Source organism: Schistocerca nitens, chromosome 4 (assembly GCF_023898315.1).
Source record: "Schistocerca nitens isolate TAMUIC-IGC-003100 chromosome 4, iqSchNite1.1, whole genome shotgun sequence".
NCBI lineage: Eukaryota > Metazoa > Arthropoda > Insecta > Orthoptera > Acrididae > Schistocerca > Schistocerca nitens.
Window position 1 is genome coordinate 381,964,969 of NC_064617.1, and position 17,075 is coordinate 381,982,043.

Here is a 17,075-nt window from a genome sequence, read left to right on the forward strand (position 1 = left end):
ACACTCTGTTTCTGCAACCACAGTCTCACAGTTCTCTTAATGTCTTTATCAGAAGCATAATGATGACCCCGCAGATTGTCTTTCATTATAGGGAACAGACGGAAGCCAGACAGTGCTAAATCTGGACTATGATGCCATATGGTGGTGAGATTCAGTCTCTGAAGTTCTGTTGTGGTGGCACGTGAAGTGTGTGGTTTGGCGGCATTGTCATGCTGCAGAAAAACAACTTCCTTTTCCTTTTGGACCCTTGTTAGCTATCGTTTCAGAGTTTGCAGTGTTGTGATGTAACGCTCTGAATTTATTATTATTCCACAATCAAGAAAATCAACATGGATAACACCATCTGCATCCCATGACACTGTGGCCATGATTTTTCCAGCTGAGGTCTGCGTCTTGAATTTCTTTTTGTGGGGCAAGTCTTTGTGTCAATATTCCATAGACTGACATTTCATCTGATATTCCATAGACTGATGTTTTCTGGGTCATAATGGTGTACCCACATTTCGTCTCCTGTCACAACTGAATGGAGAAAGGTGTCACCTTCATTATCCTACAGCGAGAGGAGTTCCTGGCAAATTTAAAGTCTGTGCACTTTCATTTCAGGAGCCAGCATCCTGGGTACCCATCATGCACAGATCTTCCGATAACCAAGCAAAGCAATAATGTGGCCCGCACGTTCTTGTGAAATGCCGATTGTGCTTGCAATTTCTCTCTGAGTGATACAATGATCATCCTGAATCAATCTGTCAACATTTTGCTTGTGAAACTCGATGGTTGCTGTCACAGGACATCCAGCTCTTTGTTTGTCATGCAGGTCAGATGTTCCCACCTCAACATATTTAAACTTACTCATCCAATGACACACAGTACTCACATCAACACAATCATCATAAACTGCTTTCATTCTCTGATGAGTCTCCTTTGAGGTGACACCTTTTGCTGTCAAGAAATCAATTACTCCACGTTGCTTAAATGGCATTGTCCGATCGTCTGTACAGGGTTCCATACTTTACACTGTAACAACACAACCATTCAATGCTAAGGCTTCCTGCCAACTGGAGGTGTAGAGAAGAGGCTACACAACAAGGCAGCACCTGCCACATACCAATGCTGCCAAGTGTTGAAGAGTTACAAAGGTGGAAGCATTACATTTCAGTATAACCTCGTACATAAATAAATGCTATTTAATGTCTTCCACTATATTCTCAGATATAGTATTGAATTAACTCCTTATCCAAAGAGTGAACAATAAATTAATACTTTTAGAAATATCCTTCTGATTATTTAACTTCATTTTTTATGCAAGCTGAAAGTGGTGTAATTTTTATTTTATACAGCAATGTGTATATCTACAAAATAATTATTATGGTATTTCTAAATTCTTTTTACCTACTTCCTCAACTTCACTGCTTTTGTCATGTTAACAGAATCTTCCATCAGTTCTTGGTAGGACCACATTATAATAAATGAAAAGGACCAATTTACTTTTGTTCTATAGTAGTACCGTAGTACTACAATACTGTAGTACAGTAATACTGTAGAACAAAAGTATACTGGTGCTTTTCATTCAACACTTTTGTTATTCACATATGTTGTTGTGGTCTTCAGTCCTGAGACTGGTTTGATGCAGCTCTCCATGCTACCCTATGCTGTGCAAGCTTCTATATATTCACATATATCTCACATATAATTAAAGAACTTCAATAGATATCTAGCTGCTGTTAACACTGATACATAACTCAAATTATGAAGAGCAATACATGTATTTTTGTAATAGAGTATTGGCCAAATAAAAAGACAGTAAGCAGTCATATGCTTCCCCTGTGCTTGTTTAAAATAGTGTAAAGTAATGCTAAAATTTTCAATTTTGGAGAAAATTTAAATGAAAAAGACAGGAATTTGTATGAGAATAAAGCATATAACTGTAAACAGTTAGATATATACATTAGCTTGTTCTGTGGATCATAATTGTTATGTTTTTCTGTGAAGTGGAAATGAGTAGGTAAATGTAATAAGCCTGTACTTCTGTTGAAGAGATTTGTGAAGAGGTTAACACAAAACTGCAACCCTAAATGGAAACACTGAAAATGTGCACAAAATGGAACCAAACAATCTAGCACCAATATGTAAATGTGGATTGAATGTGGGACCATTATTTGACACCTTAAATGAAGTAATAAATAATTCTGTAGAATGGAAGCCAATAATTCATCACCAAAAATTTGAAGTCAGTCTCATGTACCTGAAAGCTTATAACCAGTGATTTCTGGAATACCTCAAGAATCATTATCATTGATTAACCTGGAGTAACTGGTGGATGTTACATATGCCCATGGGACTAACAGGATGAGAAACATGTGAGAAGAAACAAGGGTTGCAAAAGAAATATTCATCCTTCACCAGAACAATGAAAGTGCTTAGCTAAGGGAAAACTGGAGGATTTAAAGAACAAATTGTTGGAACATTCAACTCTTTGGTATCCTCTGTCTTCATCATAATCCTATATAGAAAGGAACTTTGGAGGGGAAAAGTTTTGAGTCCAGTGAGCAGGCAACTATATAAGATAAAAAAACTAGTTCACTTTTGATGTAACATGTATAGCCTTTCACTGTCTGGAAAGAACCTGTCATCTTGCTTATGAGCCTTCATTTAATTCACAGTTTAAATATCATACTGCAGAGAGCAGCATCCTAATTCTCACTCTAATAGTGTTTGCTACTTCATTAACATTTGAATGAGTACATTAAGTGCTAGCTCACCCTTGATTCCAAGTGTCAAAAGATCCTCCATTACTGCTTTGCAGGGTAGTAGGAAGTGGCTCATGATTCTGATCCTCAGTTCTGCAACAAGAATTTTAGAAAACAAACATTTGACAGAAATTTATGTCCCTTCATTAAAATGTTGTGATAAATCACAAAAGTGGCTAATAAGGCACTCCTTCACTTTATTTTTTAATATCTGCAGAGTTTCAATTTCCTGCTGCTGTGTACAAGCAACCTGCTACAGAGTTTTGCACCAGAATATACAGTGCCCACTAATGAAAGAGGAAGATTGCAAAATCTAATTGACTTTTGAAAAATTAATTTTTGGTAGCTTATTACATTAATATAAAAAATAAAAGGATTGCCATTAGCGGTGCAATACAAAGAAAAGTAAATCTGCACACCTCACCTGGTGAAAGTTTTTCATTGAAGGCAACACATTATCAGTCCGCATGACTCAGCATAATGTTTATAGGATAATAACAGGTCAGTCCACTCTGTTCATGTTTTCTTATCCATATTTGAATCACTGATTACACTGTATATTAAAATGACAAACTCTGAAAGCAGGTGGAAATACGATCACAGAGGTCCTACACCAGACCTTGGTCAACTTTTGGGAGACTGATGACTGGAAATCAGCTGACATTCACCTTTTACATAAGAAAGGTGATTGCAGTGACATCAGCAACTACTGGGGGATCTCTCTGCTGCCAATAGGATACAAAGTGCACTCCTAGATTTAACTGGACAATGTAGAAAGTCAATGTGATCAAACAATTGGTTAATAATCAAGGAGGATTTTGACATGGAAGGTCCTGTACAGAGCAGATCTTCAATCTGAAAACTATTTTTCAACTAAAACAAAAAAGGAGTATGAACATCACCATGGTTTTCATTGACTTTGCAAAAGCTTATGATTCCTTGACTGTCAAACACTCTTTTTAGTACTGCAAGAACAAGGTGTGGATTACAACACACACACCTTCATCAAACAGACTCTCAAGGATACAATCTCTAAGGTGAAGTTCAGAGGAGAACTATGTCAGAGTTTCAACATCAAAATGGGAGAATGACAGGGTGTTGGTCTATCACCCATTCTGTTTAATCTGGTGCTTGATAAAGTCATCAAAATCTGGGAATGTATGATGAGGAGTCTAGGAATCAAACCAGTTACCGTTGGAGCTGGGACCTGAAGAATTGAGATAAGGTGCCTTGCTTTCACAGATGACATTGCAATCTTAACCAACAACTCTAAGGATGCTGTCATTACTGTGATGTCAGGGTTACAAATATCACATGACAAGACCAAATGCTCTGAGAACCGGTACTCCAGTAATACCCCTTTGACGACTACACACGGAATGATTGGGAGGGTTAATCACTTTCGTTTTCTTGGTGAATACTCCACCCCAATGGTAGAGACAGCACCTCCATCATATAAAGGTGTAACAAACTCAACACAGCATACCATCTGTCCCACAATCTGTACAACAGGAAGTGCATTTCAAAGAATGCTCAGGTCTGTCACTACAGGCCACAGTTTCTGTATGCCCTCCTGATGAACAGAAAAGGCATGATGGATGACCTGGAGAAAGCTGAAAGATGTATTCTCTGAAAAATTCATGGCCCAAGATTGCTCCCAGATGGAACCTACTGACTGTAGTCTAATACTGAACTGCATCAACAGTTAGAATCAGTCAAAATGAGTATGCAACATAGGAGGCTCAAGTTCTATGGGCACCTACAATGAATGAACAACAATAGGCTTACCAAGAAGATCTTCTCATTGGTTAAAAGCTACAAGACTGGAAGCCTGTGGCTTAATGAAGTACTAAAGGACTTGGCTTCAACTGGGATCTCTGTTCTTGAGGTAGAAGATCATTCCAAATTTTGTACTATGGTAGAATCTTTGACCCCATCACCTAGAGTCCCTAAATGTCAGAAGCCCCTTTCACAGGAGAGGAAGGAGAAATTATCAGCAGGGCTCAAGAGATATTGGGAACAGAAGGGAGTATCGAAGAAGAACTAGTCATAAGCGATCCTTAGTGGGCTTAAATTGACAATAAAATATTAATAAAATGACATTGAATGGCATTTTGTGCCTCCACTGGATTCCCGACAACTAAATGGCAGAATGTGCCCTCCCACATGCTACTGTGTCTTATTACCACCTGATGCCTTTTTGTCTCACTGGTGGGTCCTGTAAAACTCCATTCTGAATCTTTGATAGGGATGCATAGCTCGTATGAAAATTATTTTTATTCCTGATGCTACATTAGGGATGTGAATCACATAGTTCATCCTACATTTATTCTTATTATTAAACAAAAATACCATTAGGGAGTTGTGTATTGATACATAACTGAATAAATCACTAGGTCCATGAAGAGGTTCCTGCAAGATGTTTTGTTAGCTACTTCACACAATAAATACTTTTTTTTGCCTTAGGTGTACTGCCTCAGGACAGTAACAAGTAAAAGCATGCAGAGAGTGCCAGCAATTGCGTCAAGGTGAACATAACGAGAGAAATTTGTAAGTGCAAAGCATCCAGGACTGAACTGTTATTTTACCATGTTCTTTTGTCACCTCATTTCCTTACACAGCTGGATGCCTAGAAACTTCATACAAGGGGTCTCATCCATGTAAACCAAAACCTCATATACTGATGAATCTGTAACATTTAAATTTTGCAAATATATCAGCTTCATTGTGCAAAGCAGTGAGCTTGTGCTAATGAGTGTGGTACATACGCAAGGCTATCTCATTACACAAGCCCATTGTGGTCTCCATAATAAAACAATGTTTATTAATTTCATGAATAGTGTTTATAATTTTCCAGGAACATATTTACTTTGTCATCATCTGTGAATCTTGTTAGCTCTGTAGAATCACCTGTTCTTCAATCATGTCTCAAAAAATTTTAAGTTTCTTCAATTGACTGGCCTGCTTCATGCTGTTGTGCATTGCCTGTAGTTACAGCCTATTATTGACTGGCCTGCTTCATGCTGTTGTGCATTACCTGTGGTGACAGCCTATTATGGTCTCCTTCTACATATATCCCTCACAGATTGCGATCTTTTCATTTTTTGTAGGAGTTTTCATAGTTATGTGAAATACTTGTTACCCATGGTAGTCCACAGATTTTTTTGTCAATCAAAGTGTACAGAGCCTGTATTAAGCTGATACTGAAAATGTTTGAAAGTGGCTGGAGGAACAAATTTTGAATCAGAACATTTGTCTATAAACCCCAGCCAATGACACTAAAACCAAAAGAAATAAATGAAGATTTAGCTGGAATCATATATTATCGACACAACAGAAAAAGCAACAGGAAAGAGAAGCATGAACTTCACCATATGGCAACTTATTTTTGAGTTATGCACACTCATTCAAGACATTCACAGCTTGGACACAAACTCCTTTAAAAATACAGCTGGCACAGCATTTGGAGGGACCGAACTTGCAATTTTAAATAATGAAACACCACCACATCTATCCCCGCAGTCCTTGCAGCACCCAGCTCAGTGGTGTCACAACATAGTTCTGACACTGTACCATAAAGTGAAGTCGCCATTGTAATTTTTTAACCATGCGAATCTTCCAGTGACCTTTATAGTATCAGAGAAATGTATGAGAAAGAAAAAGTTTGTTTCACTGTACCAACCTCTAGCACTTGCATCCTATGTTCTCAATTATTTGTTGGATGTATTCCAATCTATATCTTCCCCCACAGTTTTCACCCTCTATGGCTCTCTTTGTTACCATGGAAGTTATTTCCTGATGTCTTAACAGATATATATTATTCTTGTCAGCACCTTGGATGCATGAGTGTTTAAGCTGATTGTGCAATAATAGTCACACTTGTTGACTCTTGCTACCTTCTGAATAGTGTAAATGATGTTTTTTTAAAAGTCTGACAGTATATCACCAGTCTCGTACATGCTGCATACCAACATGAATAGCCATTTTGTTGCCACTTCCCCCAATGATTTTAAAAATTCTGATGGAATGTTATCTAGCCCTTCTGCCTTATTTGATCTTAAGTCTTCCAAAGCTCTTTCAAATTCTGATTCTCCTACTGGATCCCCTATCTCATCTCTGTTGGCTCCTACTTCTTCATGTATCATGGCATTAGAACAGTCTTCCCCCTTACTGAGACCTTCAATGTATTCCATCTACCTATCGGCTCTCTCTTCTGCATTTAACAATGAAATTCCCATTGCTCTCTTAATGTTACCACACTTGCCTTTAATTTCAACAATGGTTGTTTTTGACTTTTGTGTATGCTGAGCTAGCCCTTCTGACAATCATTTATTTTTTTGATTTCTTCACATTTTTCATGCAGCCATTTCACCTTAGTTTCCCTGCACTTCCTATTTATTTCACTCCTAAGTGAAATGTATTTCTGTATGCCTGAATTTTCCTGAACATTTCTACACTTCCTTCTTTCATTCATTGCCTGAAGTATTTTTTTCTGTTACCCATGGTTTATTCACAGTTACCTTCTCTGCACCTATGTTTTCCTTTCCAACTTCTGTGATTATCCTTTTAAGAGATGTCCACTCCTCTTGAACTGAACTGTCTACTGAACTATTCCTTATTGCAGTATCTATAGCCTCGGAGAACTTCAACTATATCTCTTCATTCCTTAGTACTTCTGTAGCCCACTTCTTAAAACATTGCTTCTTCCTGACTTGTTTTGTAAACTTCATCCCTCTGTTCATCACTACTAAATTGTGATCTGGATCTATATCTGCTCTTACAACCCAGTATTTGATTTTGGAATCTCTGCCTGACCATGATGTTATCTAACTGAAATACTTACCAAGTATAACTAAACCTCTTGTTATTCTTAAAAAGAGTATTTGCAAATACTAGCTGAACTTTTTGCAGAACTCAATTAGTCTTTCTCCTCTCTCATTCCTATACCAAGCCCATATTCTCTATAACCTTTCCTTATGCTCCTTCAACTACAACTACATTCCAATCCACCATGACTATTAGATATTCTGCTCCCTTTATGTACTAAATTAACTATTAAATATCATCACAAATTTCCTCTACCTCTTCACTTCCAACTTGCAATGTTGGCACCTATACCTGAACTATTTGTTGTCAATGTTGGTTTGCTGTTGATTCGGATGAGAACAATCTTATCACTGAACTGTTCACAGTAACTCTCTCTCTCTCTCCTACCTTCCTATTCATAATGAATCATACTCCTGTTATACCATTTTCTGCTGCTATTGGTATTATCTTATACTCATTTGACCAGAAATTCTCATCTTCTTTCCATTTCACTTCACTGGCCCCCACCAGTTCTAAACTGAGCCTTAGCATTTGCCTTTTTAAATTTTCTTGCTTCCCTACCATGTTCAAACTTCGGATATTCCTTGCCTTGACTCATAGAAGACTATCTTTTCACTGGTTATTCAATCTTTTTCTCATGGTCACCTGCCCCTTGGTAGTCTCCTCCCAGAGAACCAAATGGAGGACTGTAATCTTTTGCCAATGGGGAGACCATCATGACACTTTTCCAATCATAGGCCACATGTCCTGTGGATACATATTGTGTGTCTTTAATGCAGTTGTTTCTATTTCCTTCTGCATCCTCATGCTGTTGATCATTGCTGATTCTTCCACCTTTAGGGGCAGTTTCCCATCCCAAGGTCACGAGAGTGCCCTGAACCTCTGTCCACTATTCCACCCTCTTTGAAGGCTGTCGGCTCAATGAGGGTGACTTCTTATGCAGGAAGTCTTTGGTGAGCATTTGCTGGCGATTTTTATTCAAAATTTAAGTGGCGGGCAGGATCGAACCGGGGACCGATAATGTTTTGATTACTAATTAAAGGTGCTACCCCTAGACCATGGGGTAGTACATGATAACATAAAGTAAATGGTTTCTATCACAAATAATATTCTATCATAAATAATATTCTACCAAGCAGTGACAGAATACTCAATTAACATCATAAATAATGTGCCTGCCTCAAACAAACTGATAATTCTCTCCTCTGAACCTATGGGCTTTCTCTAGTTCATTTCAATTTAAATTAGCTTGTGTAATATTTCCAATTGTTCTTGAGACATTCAGAAAAAATCACAGTTCCTTGCAAAGACAGTGAATTTCCAAGAGATCGTTTAGTTTTAATTTCACATTTCTACTTCCTTCATGCAGTTGAAGCAAGTGCAAATAAAGGCAACAACAGATCATTGTGAGAACTACTACTCTTTGACAGTGGGATTGCGCATCCTGCCTGTGCTCTGTTTGACCACAACTGACAGCAGTGGGCAACAGTGCATTCTGAGTGCATGATTAGCCCTCTATCTGCTTGGCACAGCCTTATTCTTCACATAATCCCATAGCCTACGAGATTTTGCTTGTCGCATTTTATTCAATTCTTCATTTATGTTTCTGTCATGCACAACACAAAGTTTCACATCATTCTCAACTTAAAATTAAGTGATTAATTTGATACTAAACTGTCATATTGAAGTTTGTCCTGTTGTATTTGACATAATCAAAGCACAGCAGACTCTCAACTATCTGTCTCATGACTATCTTACCTCCAGACTATCCAACCTACTTAATTAATTTCATAATAATACTTCTCCATAGCAAAATCAGAATTAATTTAGTGTACACATTGTACTTTTCTAAAGCTTTAGCAAGCATATTCTCCTAGCCAAGGATCATTGTTATCGGTATGTTGTAAATTATTTGGTGGTGCATCTCAATTTGCAACATCTGGTTTCAGTGATTGGAGCCATGCTGAAATAAGAATAGCTGAACACGAAAATTCTATCTCTCACAGAGACTGCTTCCTAAAATTTAGGAACAGAGGAAATGAGATGAATAGAACTGGCAAATGGTTACCACCATCATGAACATGAGGTTACATATTGGAGAAGTGTGCTAAAATGAGTGGTTTCTGTAGATAAGAAGCTATTTTCTAGGGGTTTAACATATCCTAGAGACAAAGAGATATTTGGCTCTGTGAAAAATGGAAATTTTGAGATGTGTGAATTAATTGCCGATTATGGTTCCTTTTTGGCTGATCATATAGGAGGGTTTGGTAACCCTGGAAAAGGATTTCTCCATACTTGTCACCTACAACATATGAAGATTTAATGTATCTTATGCAAAGGTGAGTGATCCAAGAAGATGTAAGGAAGTTATTTCTTCTAAATATTTCTCAGTCATAGTAGTTTCTACACAAGATATATCCCATAATGACCAGTTAAGTATAATAATCAGATGTGTCATGAAGATGGACTCTCAGTTCAAAGATTCTTGTGTTTTATAAAAAATGCAGACCACATTGGAAACAAGCTTTCTGAAGCAGTTTTGAATTATTTAGAACTACATGGACTGAAATTTGACAACTATAGAGGTTAGTCATTTCATAATGCAGCCACCATGTCTGGTACTTGCAAGCATGACTCAAGGACCAAAACTCTATAATTTCCTTAATTCCAGGTTCAGCTCACTTGCTCCACCTAGTTGTCTCATGAGGTGGACAATGCTGCACAACTGCAATACCATTTTTTTGAGTTAGTTCAAGGTTAACACAACTTCTTTGTAGATTCTAAAGGCAAATGGGACAATTGGAAACATTTTTTGATTCTGCAAGTATGAAACTAAAGTCACTGTCTACAACACGATGGTGTATATGCAAGACTGCTTGTAAGAGTTTGAATGGAGTTTGGAAAGCTGTGTCTTCTGCATTAAAAACAATTTCTGAAAATGAGAATGGTAGGGTTAGATGTGAAGCTAAAGGTCTTCTTAGAAAGTTTAGTAGCATTGAGGTGTGATATTCAGTGTGAGATTGTATTCTGCAACAATTCGGGGAGAAAAAAAAAAAAAAAAAAAAAAAAAAAAAAAAAAAAAAAAAAAAGCTGCACGCTGAGGATGTAGACATTTATAATTCTGTTGAAATATATGGCTCTCTTGCAATGTTTTTTGAGGAGCTTCAGACAACTTTTACAATCCTTGAGCTGCTGAGAAACTAAAAAGAAAATGGCAAATTAAAAGTGGGCAATTTTTTGATGAATCTTCTGACTCAGAAGAGAAACACAAATGTCCTGAAGAAGAAACAGGATCGTATTGTGCTGAGACCTGTAGAAGAATGAAAATGTCTTATTCTAAAATTATACAAACTCTTCAGGATGAATTGCAGAACAGAAAATATAACTAAAGATTTTCATTTCTCTCAAATATCACTGAACTAGAAGTTCTTCATGTTTATGATGCCACATAGAAAGTTAGAGCCATGTCTAGTTCTGACATAGGGAACAACTATGGTGAAGAATATATACATTTTAAAAGCTATCTGTTGTCTATCAAGGAAGAAGATGGTGACAAGCTGATCTCACTTCCATTTCTCTGTAGAATGTTGCTTTTTTTAAAAAAAATGCTGATTCTATATACAGGGCTATTACAAATGATTGAAGCGATTTCATAAATTCACTGTAGCTCCATTCATTGACATATGGTCACGACACACTACAGATAAGTAGAAAAACTCATAAAGATTTAATTGGCTGAAACCGCACTTCAGGTTTCTGCCGACAGGAGCCGAGAAAGCGTATGTCGTGCTCGAAATGCACTCACATCAGACAGTCGTAACAGTGCAACGACACTTCAGGACGAAGTTCAACAAAGATCCACCAACTGCTAACTCCATTCAGCGATGGTATGCACAGTTTAAAGCTTATGGATGCCTCTGTAAGGGGAAATCAACGTGTCGGCCTGCAGTGAGCGAAGAAACGGTTGATCGCGTGCGGGCAAGGTTCACGCGTAGCCCGCGGAAGTCGACTTAACCCCATGCGATTTCTTTCTGTGGGGTTATGTGAAAGATTCAGTGTTTAAACCTCCTCTACCAAGAAACGTGCCAGAACTGCGAGCTCGCATCAACGATGCTTTCGAACTCATTGATGGGGACATGCTCCGCCGAGTGTGGGAGGAACTTGATTATCGGCTTGATGTCTGCCAAATCACTAAAGGGGCACATATCGAACATTTGTGAATGCCTAAAAAAACTTTTTGAGTTTTTGTATGTGTGTGCAAAGCATTGTGAAAATAGCTCAAATAATAAAGTTATTCTAGAGCTGTGAAATCGCTTCAATCATTTGTAATAACCCTGTAAAAGAGTACACAGCACTCAAGATTTACAACTGTACTCCAGCAACAAACTGTTCAAGTACTTTCCTGTTTTAAAACAGGTTAAGAACTACCTATGGGCAACAGGAAATCAGAATGACTGACCAGTCTGGGAATACTAGCCAGAGAATGACAGTCTGAATTTCCAGGGAGTGATAAATGAATTTGCAAATACAAAAGTGAGAAGGAAGTGATTTCTCTAAGTTCACTATATTTTGGAAAAGGTTAGTTAAATGGTATTGTATAATGTATTTGGGACAGATTAAAATTCTCATTTAACTGAAGTAATTTTGGTATAGCATGTATATGAAACTGTAACGATTTTCTTTTTATTTTTACCATTATTGTGTCCAAGTTTGATGTTTTTGTGGTAATTTTTCGATAAAAGGGGCTATTGAACTGTAGTAGTTTATTAATTTTGAATGTTTAACTTGTGCATATGCTTTATGTGATATGTTATTTAAATACTTGAGCAAAATTTAAAATTGAACTTATTGATTAAGCAGCTTTATTGTTGGTAGTTAGTAAACAAATATCAATGCTGAAGTTTAGAAATAGGGGTGGGGGTGAGGGGGGGGGGGAGGGGGTGCAAAATAAATTACTGCCCAGGGATGTCAGCCATCCTAAATACAGCCCAGATTATATGCAATAAATAATTTTGTGAACACAAAGTGTTACACAAAATTAGTAACTGAAGCAATGAACTAATATGTTCTTAAACTAAAACTTATCCTTTGCAGGGTTTAACTATTGTGACATTGCTCACACTATTTATTGCATAATCCCTTACATATAATTGTGCTAATAGTTCTACACCTGAAAACTCACTAAAATAAATTTTTAACTTTGAAGCATGCTATATACAATAAGTGTAGCTGATTTTATCAGTCATTAAAAAAAGTTGAAGCCTAAACACTTCTGAGAGTGTAGTCTGCTTGTGCACAGCTTCCAAAAAAGTGTTTTGGGTTAGGTGAGATACATTCTTCATTCATTAGACACATGTTGGGGAGAATTACAGTGAAGCAATGTTAGAGGTAATTCTCGTGAATTACAATTTAAAGTTCTCATTACAGTATGACAAATGAGTGAATGATCAAGGTTAGCACAGTTACGTATTATACTAGATATATGAGATGCCCAATAGCAACTAATAGTATTCAATGGATTTTGAAACCAATTAGATAGTTTTACATGCTGAAGTGATTTATTTAGTGTGGCTAAGCTCTGGTCGACAGCAAAAAAACACTCCGTTTCTCATTACACGATGCTTGTTATTATGTTACTGATAATCTCTGCATAACTGACAATATGCAAGGAGGCTGTTTAATTCTAGGAAAAAATATTTTATTTTGGATTTCCATAAAGAAATAAAGATATTTAAGAAGTGAGGAAAACATTGATCACTGTGTAACTGAATTAAATCCTGCAACAACAGTGTTTTAGTGTATACTTATTTCAATATAGATTTCCTACAAAAGTCCATCCCATGTGAACATTTGCTCATTGTTTTAAGGTGTCACAGTATGAAAAAGACAAACAGCAAAGGCACCAGAACAGCTGCCACAGTTGTTCAGTAATTGATGCTAATTTTTTATTGGTACTGATATCCCACCTGGGCACAAACTGTAAAATATTTCCATGTCATATTTGGTTACCAATGCTTGTTTCCACATTGAATTCTGTTAGACTGCAGCTAACAGTTTAAGCCTTAATCTTGCAAAGTTTACTTTATGTGACTTGAAACAAGTAATAATGGCTTGTTAGCACAAGAATTAGCATTAATGGTCACATACTAAATGATGCACACTGCCTAAAATCCATAAATGTCCAGTTGGACAATAGGTTTAAAGGCTCAGTACTATCTTTGATTAGATCCTACCTAAGTGATGGAAGACAACCTGAGCAGTTCAACAATATGAGATAAAATGTCTTGGATTTCATACAAGGAATGTGTTTGGACCTTTACTCTTCATAATATATGTAAATGACTTGCTCAGTACTATGTAACATATATCCACACTTCATATAGGTGGTACAATTGTTCTTACGCTTGACAAAAACTTAGCAAGATTCAAGCAGGAAAGCAGGGATTGTCTCAGAGCAACTAGTTCCTAATCAATGAACTGCATATTAACCATGAAAAGCTGTGAATATTATCTACACCTTATGTATTAAAGGTGAACAATGACTATACTTCAACTACAATTCTTGGGACCCATCTTCACTCGAAACAAACTTGGAAGTGTTATTTTGATTATATCTGTTCTACGTTAGCATATACAACATATTTGTTAGGTAAACTAAGGTCTTGTGTCAGTGATAAACTGTTGCTTAATGCTTTTTTCCTCACTCACTTGACATATGCTGTTTTGTTATGGGACGTTCCAACTGTATTTCAAAAAACTAAACACACCAACAGCTATGTTGCTGTACATAATAAATTATCAAATGCACACATAAGAAGCCCAACACAGTCGCAAGCTATGACAAGCTGTCTAATGTAACACAGTCTAAAACAGCAGATCAGCACCACAGACATTAGCCTTAACTTAACATAGTTACAAATGCATGGGGATAAAACTATTTAACACTTAACCAGTACAGGCACACAATGTATCAGTAAGAATGTTTAGAAACAGCATACCAGAATGGTTTGGAGGATAGAAGAGTTCAAAATGTCCCCTAAAGTTGATCTTAAGTAGTGATGTAGTCCCGTTTAGATGAAACTTACTTATGTGAATATGTTGAATATATCATGGACAGTAAGTTGGTTAAATTTATATCTTGATAGCCAATAATGCTCTGAAAATATCTTTTTAACCTTGGATGTTATTTATGTAACTGTATATGTAAGTGTGTACATCTACAAAAGACATCAATGGCATTTTTAATGCTTCAAGATGGATAGTAAACCAATGAAAAATAAGTAACATAAAATGGAGGCACCATGAATATGAACTAATGAAGAAGCTCTGTTTATTGTGTTTTGTCTTTAGAAGTATCAGTCACTGGGTTGATCCAAAGACGAGAATGTTGGTTTATTTTGGATATTCTCATTTCTGTTTGTCTTATGGAATTATATTGTTGGGCAGTGCAGCAAAAACACTCAGCAGAATACTGTGAATAGTAGATAACGGTATATGTCAAAGAAACTTAATGGTTTTTGTGCTGATGATAAATATCATTTCAGATGAACTGAGATTCCCATAGTCACAATGCAAGACAAAAAACATATTCTGTGATTTGTCTTCTTATCTAAGGCTCACAATGGAGTTATGTACTCTAGTGGGAAGATATTCAACATGCAATGGGTCCCCATCCTCTAACATTACCTTTTTTATATAGAAATAACCTATACCATATATACTATAAATTCTTTTATAGATGAACATTATATCAACTGTATAGCTGAATGAACTTCATATGGTTTTGTATACAATGTGTTATGTTTTGGGCTCAAATATGTAAAAAGAAATTAATTTGTTAGTAATTTGTACATACAGTTAAAATTACTCTTCTTTTAAAAGTATTTGAAATTACTAAATTTCTGGCATACTTAGTATTCATATTATTATTTGCACAACTAACACAAATTATTAAATTTATTTCTGGACTCATTTATAAAATAATGATATATTTTGGTGATGATTCTTATTCTGTCAAGAAAGTTTGTAAACTCTTTTGCTTTGTAAACTCTTTGGGATATTATGAGTACTGGAGAATGTAAGTAGTAGTGGGTATGCCTCAGATGGAATCAGATGTGTTTTTGATTGTGTCACTAATAATGTAATTTGTGGTGTGATACAAGTGAAAATTGTAAAGTTGGTGTGATTTAGAAGAATGGGATAAAATAAAAAGATATTCATAGCAACAGGCAAATCTTCATCAGTTATTTAGCAATCAAGAACCTATAAAATCGAAACTTCAGCCACAAGAATGTATCTCTAGACTCAAGGCTTGGAGCCATCAATGAGAGAAAATGAAGATAAGTAAAAAGTTCTTCTTTTGTATATTTTACACCTAATGAAGCTTTCAAAACTTTTATAGACACAGAATTTTAATAGTGATGTGTGTGGGAGGGTAAGTAATGTGGAGAGTGAAGGTTTGCTAAGAGGGATTAATACAGCTGTGTATGAACTTATTTTATTAATTAAAATAATTGGCTTTTTTTTACAATGGCTTACTTTTCACATGCAACAAAAGCAATACAATGAATACTATGAGGGTCGAATGAAAAGCAATGCCTCTACCTTCTTTATTTGGGTTTATATGGGAATATTTTAATAAATCAAAAACAGAAATAATCCTTAGAATGTGATCTTTAATTACCAATTCTCACTTTTCCACGTAATCACCAGCCAATTTGATACATTTCTGCCAATGATGAACAAGTTTTCTGAAGCCGTGACAGAAGAAGTTGACAACCATTTCCACAACCACAGTCTCACAGTTCTCTCAACATCTTCATCAGAAGCATAATGATTTCCCACAGATCATCTTTCATTATCAGGAACAGATGGAAGTCAGACAGTGCTAAATCTGGACTGTATGGAGGATGCCGTACGGTGGTGTCTGTGCACTTTCATTTCAGGAGTCAGCATCTGGGGTACCCATCATGCACAGATCTTATGATAACCAAGCAAAGAAATAATGTGACCCACACATTCTTGTGAAATGCCGATTGTGCTTGCAGTTCCTTTCTGAGTGATATGACGATCTTCCTAAATCAATCTGTTAACATTTTGCTTGTGAAACTCGATGGTTGCTGTCATAGGATGTCCAACTCTTTGTTTGTCACACAGGTCAGATGTTCCCACCTCAACATCTTTAAACATATGTGCCCAACAATGCACAGTACTCACGCCAACACAATCACCATAAACTGCTTTCATTCTCTGATGTATCTCCTTTGAGGGGACACCTTCTACTCTCTACACTCTGCTTAAATAGCATTGACCGACCATCTGCACAGGGTTCCATACTATACACTGTAACAACACAGCTGTTCAATGCTAAGGCTTCCCACCAACTAGAGCTGTAGAGAAGAGGCTACAGAACAAACTAGTACCTGCCACATACCAATGCTGCCAACTCTTGAAGAATTATGAAGGTGGAGGCATTAATTTTCAATCAACCCTCATACTACT

General features: G+C 36.6%; 1 protein-coding gene across 4 annotated transcripts in view; it reads right to left on the bottom strand.

Moving 5' to 3' along the window:
• The window catches only part of LOC126251832 (cyclic GMP-AMP synthase-like receptor), a 387,508-nt gene that overhangs the window by 89,589 nt on the left and 280,844 nt on the right, over positions 1-17,075 (bottom strand). For all 4 annotated transcript variants that reach the window (XM_049952497.1, XM_049952495.1, XM_049952494.1 and 1 more), the window contains exon 10: positions 2,760-2,840. In XM_049952497.1, coding sequence (XP_049808454.1) covers positions 2,760-2,840 — 81 coding nt within the window. The remainder of the gene's footprint in view (positions 1-2,759; positions 2,841-17,075) is intronic.